At 40.4% G+C, this 9,518-nt stretch overlaps 1 protein-coding gene across 1 annotated transcript; it reads right to left on the minus strand.

Annotated features, from left to right (window-relative positions):
* Nucleotides 1-714: 714 nt before the first annotated feature.
* Nucleotides 715-9,245, minus strand: DLL1 (delta like canonical Notch ligand 1). Its single transcript, XM_029594201.1, has 11 exons — nucleotides 8,445-9,245; nucleotides 7,675-7,995; nucleotides 6,632-6,692; nucleotides 6,189-6,446; nucleotides 5,093-5,153; nucleotides 4,494-4,624; nucleotides 4,206-4,375; nucleotides 3,565-3,781; nucleotides 2,522-3,320; nucleotides 2,284-2,398; nucleotides 715-1,848 (listed from the first exon to the last, which is right to left on the minus strand). The coding sequence occupies exons 1-11, from the start codon at nucleotides 8,496-8,498 to the stop codon at nucleotides 1,843-1,845; spliced, it is 2,193 nt and encodes a 730-aa protein (XP_029450061.1). The 5' UTR covers nucleotides 8,499-9,245; the 3' UTR covers nucleotides 715-1,842.
* Between the last annotated feature and the right edge of the window lie 273 nt (nucleotides 9,246-9,518).

Raw genomic sequence — 9,518 nt, forward strand, 5'->3', positions numbered from 1 at the left:
AAGATAAAGTTAGCACAGGACCTTATAGGGACCCCACCCTTCACATGGATTTCCCTGGTAACAAGAAGCCCATGCTCAGAGCAGGGGGCAGGACTGAGCCAGGCCATCAGGGTCTGTGAGCACACACTCTGGCTCACAGGTTCCACACAGACCTTAGCAGCCGTATGTCTTGGTACAAGTGGATAAAAAGAAAATCATCAGTAGGCCAGAAGGTATTGACAGGTGAACATAAAGCCAAGGAGAAAGGAAAAATCTGGGGGGAGAGAGGGGATAACCTCCACCCCCTCTCAATGCCTATGGGCACCAGAAGTTTTAAGTCTAGCCTTGTTCATATTTTTAACACATCCCTTTACCTTACCCTTCCTTCACAGATTCACTGAAAGTAAAATGAATCCTTGTCCTATCTCTGTGAGCATACCTAAGCCATAAATGTTTTCCAACTAGAGGAGAAAAAAAATGAAATCTATTTTGCAAACATGAGGAAGGGAAAAATGCCATGCCCATGGTTAAAAATTAGAAATCAGCAAAATGCAAAAATGCAAAATCTATACTCCTCTGCATAGCAGGACCAATTTAAATTTTAAAAATCAATTAGCATTTTTTGGGTTATGGCTGTAGTTTGTTTAGTGTCTCAGTTTGAGCTGTGAATGATAGCACTTGCTGAAAAATTAGAAGCAAATTTCTTCTTTAATCAAATGAATTCAAGGCTTTCAATATTCAGATTTGAATTCTAGCAGTATGAAACTGGAAGCCAATATATAAAACAGGACAAAAGACCAGTAATTTAGAACCTTGATACATTAAAGGAGGTTTTGTTTGTTTTGATAGTGTCTTGTCTACAAACATAAGTCTAAATACAAAGCAATATAGAATATGAAGGCCGATAACAATGATGCCCATTTCGTCTGCCTATTCTTCCTTCTTACTACAGTTCTGCACATTCCACTTGATTGCTTGTTTTCCTACCTTTGAGGATCCTCTCAGCTTGTAAAAAAACATCACTATCATCCCCCATCCCTCAAAAAAAAAAAAGTTAACATTTACAAAATTAATTCCATTTCTTGGTCATTTTTATGGAGTAACAATAAGAAGTATCATTAATAACATTTATTTTGGAAAAATATTTTAAAAAATGAATTCCTTCATTAGCAAAACAGTAAAAAAAAGAACCCTCAAATAACATTTGCACAATATTCCATAAATACATCTATATACACAAAAATATAGTCACACAGACCCGAAGTGCCTTTGTACATATTTACCAAAAATTTAAATTATAAAAATGAACATCACAAAATACTTGAGATTTACAAATATCATGAAAAATATTTTTACAAATTCAAAAAAAATAACATGTTTTTTGACCTAGCAAAAACAATTTTAGTATCAAAAGGACAATAAAGGCAGCGTTTGTGTCGCTAGTTCAAGAAAAGAGTGGCTCATAAAAATCCAAAATATACACTTCAGCCAGTGCATGCTTCTTGGGTAGTATTTAAAAGTCCATTCATTAAATATATATATATATATATATTTATATATCTTTCTATATATAGATATAGATATATAGATATATATATTAAAAAATAGCAACTGTCCATAGTGCAATGGAAAAGTCATAAAAGGCAGTGCAAGTTATCCTTGGACACAGACCCTGGCTTAGTGCGTCCATCTTGTTTTGCAGTCACTTGGGCTAACTTCAGTAGAGAACCAGCTCAGGCCTGAATTTAGTCTCTCAGCAGCAGTCAGTGAAGGGATCTCCCTTTCATCTTTCAGCAGCATTCGGTGGGGCATATTACCTTTGACTTTATTTGTCCTGACAACTTTTGTCATATCGCTTTCATTTTACACCTGAAAATCAAGAAGGGCAGCAATAATTTAAAACATTAGATCTTTTTAAACCTTCACTCTCTCTGACTCAGAGAAACATGAACAAGCTGAGTTGCTTTAATAATAACAATGATGTATGAGAAAGTTCAGAAGGCCTTTGTATGCTCAAAAAATTGATATTCAAGATTACTTAGTCTATGTCACTGTTTCCCAACCCTCTCCTGAAGGCACACCCTAGCCAATCGGGTTTTCAAGATTGCCACAATGAATATACATGAGATAGATTTGGGTCTCCAATGTATGCAAATGTATCTCTGGCATATTCATTATAGATAGCCTGAAAATCTGACTGGGCAGAAAATGAAAAAGATCTGAATCAGATCCTTAGAAATTGGATTATTTTTTTTTAAATTAAAAATCATCTCTAAAGTATACAATAGAATTGTTAATACTAGCCTCAGTTGCTATGATACACTCGTCTTTTTCTTCTGATATGACATACACCGACTGATACTTTGTGTCTTTTGACGTGGAGTACACAGATTCTGGTCGCTTTCTTTCCAAAGTCTCACTGTTGGAAACAAGAGCAACATAAAATTAGGCTACTATTCTGCCATCACTGCAAAATAACACACCCATAGACATAACCACAAAAAAAAAAATACCCAACAGCCAAACATCATTTGAAATGTACCTCTTTAAATGTACTGTATTCTTTGCTTCTGCCGCTGAGTCACTCATTTCAAGTTTGGCTTCACATTTGCTGTGTTCCTCTTTAACAGAGCCCTCATGCTTTAGCTCATGCACCAAATTGTAATCCACTGACGGGTATCGAACTTTATAGCCACTTTTGTCTGAAGTGTTGTCACTATGAAAGTCTACCTTCTTGTTCGTGTTTTTGATCTGGGTGGCTCCGATAATGCTGATGGAAATGTCTTTCTCACGCTGGCAATTGGCCAAATTGTTCATGGTCTCTCTTTCACCCCTGCAAGCATCAGGCTGTTGGCACCTCTTTTGCATCTTGAGCCTGATGCAGGCAACAACTGCAGCACACCCAAGCAGTAGCATCAGGACCAGGATAATCCCAGCGCAAACCGCGATCCAAGGGAACTGTCCATTCTGGCCTTCATTGTATTTCTCAGTGAAATCAACAATGACAGCTGGCTCTGGAGGCTGCTCAGGGAGTAGAAACTGGCAGTTCAGTCCACCGTAGCCCCTAGCACACTCGCATACATATCGGTTATTTCTCTCATGGCAAGTAGCCCCATTATGACACGGGTTGTGTTCACATTTGCTGACTGGGGTGCTGCAGTTCTTTGCATTGTATCCTGGGGGACAGGTGCAGGAATAATCATTAATCCCATCTTGGCAGGTACCACCATTCTGACAAGGTGAGGAAGCACAATCATCCACATTATCATTGCAGTGTCTTCCAGTGAAGCCATCCTGGCAATGGCAGATGTAAGCATTTCCAAGGTCAACACAATGAGCTCCTGAAATACAGCAAAAACAATGCCTGATTAATCATGAGATACCCATGTTTATGACAGGCCAACAGCTTTTTTTTCTCTCACTTCTACAACACAAACTGTTTAAATAGAAACTTTAATAATGAGCTACTTTTTGTTACCTCTAATGCCCCATGACAATATGTGAAAGAAAGTGTCTTCCACAATTATGCACACTAATACAGGCTGCAGAGGGTCATGGGTTCCACATTCACTGCACTCTTCTTACCATTTGAGCATGGACCTGAGCTGCAGTAGTCAATATTCTTTTCACAGTTAAAGCCAGAGTATCCCACTGGGCAACGACAGCTGTAGCCCCCGTCTGGGTTGTCTGTACATCGACCTCCATTGAAGCAAGGACCGTCCGCACAAGTCATGGCACTCAACTCACAGTTCTTACCATAGAAGCCAGGTGGGCATGTACAGGAATAGCTATTTTCAAGATCCTGTTAATAAAACATGATATATTTTATTAAATACACAAAAACCATACAAAACCCAACATGAAAAAATGTGTGGTTAAGTGATTCTCAAATGTATTTTGCAAATATGAATACATATTTGATTACTAAGGTGCTCACCAAAGCTACTTTTCTCAAACAAGACTATAAATATGAAACAAGTATGTAACATGGCTTAATACTGCATTGTAGATTCTCCACATCCTACAGAGACATTTTAATCATCACATCAGCATGCAGTTTATAATAAAACTCTCAGTTTTACTTTAAATTCTTAAATTCAATAAAAACTGCCTTATGAATGTCATCTATTATTAAATTGAAAAAAAAAAGAAAATTTGATTTTATTCCCCATTATGTAAGTTTCTGTACACAATGTTGAATAATTGTATATATTCATGCAACTTACAGCACAGCTTCCTCCATTCTTGCAAGGGTTTGCATCACATTCATTAATTTCGATCTCGCAATTGGAGCCAGTGAACCCAGGACGACAAGAGCACGTGTAGCTTCCCTGACCAGTGTTGGTGCAGGTAGCTCCATTTTCACAGGGCTTGTGGTGGGTGCAGTAGTTAAGGTCTGAACATAGAGAAAAATAAATTACAAACCATTAAAATCTCACTGTATTGTTTAGGTAAACTATCCATAGACAGAAGATGCAATGAATATATTAAACAGGTACTAAATATATGCTTACCTTGGTTACAGAAAAGGCCACCCCAGCCTTCCTGGCAGTTGCACTGCCATGGTTGTTGGCAGGTCCCATGCAGGCAGCCTGGATAGCGGATGCACTCATCACAATAGCGTCCTTGCCAACCAACTCTGCATCTAAATACAACAAAGGGCTGTCAGATTTATACTGCAAGCAGTTTGAAATTCTATCTTAAACTCTGTAAACAAACTGAACACCCTTCCCACCCTTCCCACCCTCTGCCCCTATTTTCCTTTCTCTTCCTCGGGCATCAAGTTTCCTAAAAAGCTTTCTGGCATCCTTCACATGGAAAGTCTCTGATTCTTAGTTATAGTGCTATTCCTTTTATTTCTTCAACTAGATCTATTGTTCCAAATAGCTAATGGGTATATTACTATAATTGATGGTAAGGTTTCTTCCAGGCTACATTAAAATTAAATATTTATTAATGGTATTGATCTCTGACTTATACTAAGATTTAGAATAATTAAGATACAAAGAAGTATTGGAACTAGCCCTCCAGAAACAAAGTGAAAAATATTTTGTTTAACATTAAATTTTCACATTAGAAGTCTAAAGCAAGATACAAATTGTTTAAAACATACTTGCACTCCCCAGGTCTGTCACAAAATCCATGTTGTTCATCACACCCAGGCAAGCAAATTGCTACAAGAAAATAAAAAAGATTACCCTTAAGCACCATACTAAAATATATTATTTAAGCTTCTGGCCCATGTCCACCTAAGCCCAGAGTAAAATAATTCTGAAACTTGGTCAAGTATTGATCTGGGCTGGTAACTTGATGCTTTACTTATCACTAGTGTTGAACATTCTTAATACATTTGCCCACAGACAAAAGACTCTTAGTCCATCCCCTCCTCCTTTCCACACACACTTTTCTTCCCATTGAGGGTCAGAAGTCCTTTCCCCCACCCCCACCCCCAATTCTCTACACACGTCTCCACCCCTGAATATCCCAGAGTGTGTGTGTGTAGATAAGAGTGGACAGCTGGTGTGCAGGGTGCCAGTGAAGGACAGCTGCTCCATTGTCTATTCTCTCCCAGCAGCTGCCCGCGGCAACAATACCCCAACCTTTTCAGCCAATCACGACCGGACCTGCCATCCCACTAGCCTATCCCGGCCAAGATCTAATCTATGGCACGCGCGTGATTTCTTAGCAAACTTTCCTCCCTCCCCCACTTAAATTATTTGAATAAACAGTAAAAAGTTTATTTGGGGGGGGGGGGGGGCTCGGATGTTTCTAAATAAATACATAAATAAATAAATACGGGAAGTAGTTCTTTGTTCCTGTTCATTGATCCTCTTGCTGAAGATCAACGCGTTAAGCAGGCATTCTAGATTTGAACAATGCAAAGCCGATCACGATGCAATGGAAATACATTCTGCCCACGTGAAAGGAGGGCAGAGCGCCGAACGCTGTCCTGCCTTTGAATAGCACGTTATAATCATTTTAAAACATTTCAGATACAGTCATTGTGACTAGTCGGGAAAAATAAATAAAAACCATGACTGTTTTCCCATCTGCAACGGCCCGGAAACAATCGACGAGGAAGGGGGTTGAAATCGCAGCCTTCGCGCTAGCTTCGAGGGGGAGGGGGGGGGGAGGGAAAGGAGCGCAGCTGCGGGTTTGATGTGAGCTGGGTTCTATGCTGCGCTACATCGGGGAGGCTGGATACTCACGCTCCGTGCAGTACTGGCCCTTCCAGCCAGGGTTGCAGACCTTCTCCCCTCGCTCTCCGCACGTGAAGTGGCCGAAAGCGTCGTCCCGGGGGCGGCAGAAGACCGAACAGCCCTCGCCGTAGTAGTGCTCGTCGCAGACGAAACGGTAGGAGTACTTGAGCTCCGTCCGGCCGCCGCTGTGCACGTCCTGCGACCACTCTTCGCCTACCGTCAGGTGTCGCTGGGTGGCCAGCCGGCTGATCAGCCGGTCCGGGTTCTCTGAAAGGAGGGCACGCATGTAAGAGCGATTTACCTAATAGGTAAATCCTTCAGCGGATTTGCATGGAGCTACGCGGGCAGTTACTTGCACATGTTTATGACAAGGTGAAAAGCATAAAGATTTCTTTCATATTTTTTTTTTTTATCTGAGACATCAGAATAAATAAGTATGTACAATCGCCTACCTGTGGTCAGATCATCGGGGGAGTCTGTGTGCAAAGCTTCAATGATAAGGGAGAAAGTACCCTGAAAACAAAACGGCAAAAAAAATAAATATATATATATAAAAATTAGCTATATATATATAATAAATTAACTAGAAAATGACCTTATAGCTCTAGCTGCCGCGAGAGAACATTATGCAATAGTTTCACTTTTTTAAAGTGATAAGCATTATTTCCTGTCGAATATTGTTTTTCAATGTGTTAATGCAGGATAGTGCTTTGATATACATTTCTTTAAAAAAAAAAAAAGACAGCGGGAGAGAGAAGAGCGTGGGGATGTGACGGCAGTTGTCATTAATCTTCACGCTTAATTTCCCTAGTTTCACACATTGGGACGGTTGAAAAATGAAGCCTTTGGGAATTTCACGCTGGGCTGACAATTACACAACCAGCTTCGGAGACACAGGAGGGAAGGAGGCCAACCTTAGTTTCCCACATCAATAATAACACTTGTTTGGGATGGGGAGTTGAGAGCAGCATAAAATATTTCTTCACCAACTCCAGCATGTATCTATTCCACAGTAGCCTGCAAGATCGCCAAATAAAAACCACTTGCAAGGCAGATCTTAGGGCAAGCAGAATATTTAGCAATAAGGAAAGTCAATAAAAGCACTCCAAGTGAGAAATAAAAGAAGCAAAACATAATATGTATCCAAAGTTGGTGGGATACATAGGACGATTCCATTTGAGACTACAGGCTACATAATTTACTGAAAAGGTCACAGACATTTTCAAGCAATATTTCTCTAGGTGTTTCATTCGCACAATCATAGGTTGAAAAGTCCATCATAGAATCTACAACTTTTAAATTGCAAGTGGAGAGTGGGTAACCTTAAAAAATTTCCCATGGAACCAAAATGAAACTGCTCGATCTAGCCAATCAACAGATTTTGATGGGCAGCGAGACCCTAACCACTGCTTAGAGATGTTGTTCTATGAGCATTATGTTTTATTATTATCAGACATCTAATTATTCGCATGAATGACGGTGCAGAAAGACTTACAGGCCAGGTGAAACCGAAGGGGAAGCGGATGGGATTGGTGAATGCTGGGTCGGCGCTGCTGCTGTCAGGTACAGAGAAGGAGTTGGAGCCCAGCACGGGGGTGATGGCGCTGCCGTAGGTGCAGGGGGGATCTGGGGACACGCTGGCCTGATAATGCTTCAGGCAAACCCGGAAAAAGGTTTTACACTCGCACTGCTGTAAACCCGGCGCGCCACCGGGGGCGCTGCCGCCAGCACCCCTGCAGCAGTTCAAGTTGCCGATCAGCCCTTTCTTATTCATAAAGTCTTGCAGCTTGAGCTCGAACACCCCCGAACACGAAACCTGCCGGAAAAAACAGCCGTAACATGAGTCAAGAAAAGAAAAATAAAGTCAGAGAAACTCACGCACACTTGAAGATCGTTTGCTGCGTTTTCTCTACACACTTTCAAGATAGTAGTACGTACACTTGAGACTTTTGCTGAAACTTGTACTGCATTTGTAGCGACCAGTTGCTATTTGTGTAATCTGGTGCGCAAATACCAAAGCAAAAGGACGGAAAAAGTAAATGCATGTACATATCTACAGTATTTAGGGGCTAGCAATATCTTTGTTCTCCAATAAGATTTTCGAGCACAATTGGTAAATTATTGTAAATCGTCAGATTTTTTTTTCCTATTACTTAATTTAGGAATCGGCTTAACCAACCAGACTTGTTTATTTCTGTAGCTGATCGTAATATAACAGTAGACCTAAGGATAGAGAGCACATAATTTTAGACTCACGGTTCTTACCTGGCAAAGCAGGGCAGAGAGGATGGCAAGTGTCAGCATGGACTGACGTCGCATTTTTTGTGCAAATTTTCTAAAACAAAAGATGAGTAACTTGCAAAAAATAGAAATAAATAAAACAGTCTCGGTGAGAACCTGGGTAGGAGCCTCTTGTCCCAGCTCGACTGGTAAAGTACTGTAGTGTTTTATGTGTTCCTCTTTCAAGAGCTTTATTTATTTATTTATTTTTACTTTACATACGCCCTTTCAGTGAGTGACAGCTCTTATGAATGACAAAAAAGGAGGAGACTGTTTTAGGCAGAGATTAATGTTCTAAACAGCAATTGTTTTCCTTCTTCAAATCCAATTCTTTTCAGATTTTGTCTTCACCTAAACATCTCCCTTATCAGAAGTATACGTAGTGTTGAGCTTAATTCCTCATAAAGACAGTTGATGAGGTTTTTACAGCGATTCAAGAGAAACAAGCTCAAAATTCCTTGTCTCGGCGATAGTTCCACACTTAAAAATAAAAGAGGCTATGCAACTCGATCCGATTTTTTTTTCTGTTGACTCAGGTTTCAAACCGAGGAAAGAAAAACGAGAATGAGCAGCAAAAAAAAAAAAAAAAATCACTCTGTTATCTTTCTATCTTTCTGTGTATCTCTTTCTAGCTTGTCTTTCTGACGCTTGCCAAGGAAATGTTTTTTTTTTATTACGAATCCAAGGAGAAAAAGAATCGATATCTTGATCGCTTTAAAAATAAAAACACTTCGGAAAGTGTCCGTGATCTTTTTTTCTCGTGCTTCTCCGTCTTGCGTATTGGTCTTTGCTCTCTGTGCCAGAAACAGTGTGTATCTGCTCTCGTTGGTCGCCTGCCGCCCTTATATCCAGCCTGCCGCCTGCATAGCTAATGAGATGCAAATGAGCAGCCCCCCAATCTGGCCAGAGCTGTCACAAAGGAGGCAGTTTTCAAAACCCTCCTCTCAATGTATCACCAAATGGTCAGTGAGCTGTAAAATGTGCAATCCTCCTCCTCCTCCTCCCAAACCCCCTCCCTTTCTTCTTCCTCCTCCCTGCATAACAAAACGCGCTCATTTA

The sequence above is a fragment of the Rhinatrema bivittatum genome, chromosome 3 (assembly GCF_901001135.1).
Source record: "Rhinatrema bivittatum chromosome 3, aRhiBiv1.1, whole genome shotgun sequence".
In the NCBI taxonomy this organism is placed as follows: domain Eukaryota; kingdom Metazoa; phylum Chordata; class Amphibia; order Gymnophiona; family Rhinatrematidae; genus Rhinatrema; species Rhinatrema bivittatum.

Excerpts from the sequence above, each read along its gene's own strand:
- DLL1 (XM_029594201.1), bottom strand. The coding sequence starts at position 8,498 with ATGCGACGTCAGTCCATGCTGACACTTGCCATCCTCTCTGCCCTGCTT. Across the intron at positions 6,693-7,674 it reads CCTTCGGTTTCACCTGGCCT|GGTACTTTCTCCCTTATCAT; the intron begins GTAAGTCTTTCT and ends TTTTGTTTTCAG. Across the intron at positions 3,782-4,205 it reads AGAATGGAGGAAGCTGTGCT|GATCTTGAAAATAGCTATTC; the intron begins GTAAGTTGCATG and ends TTTTATTAACAG.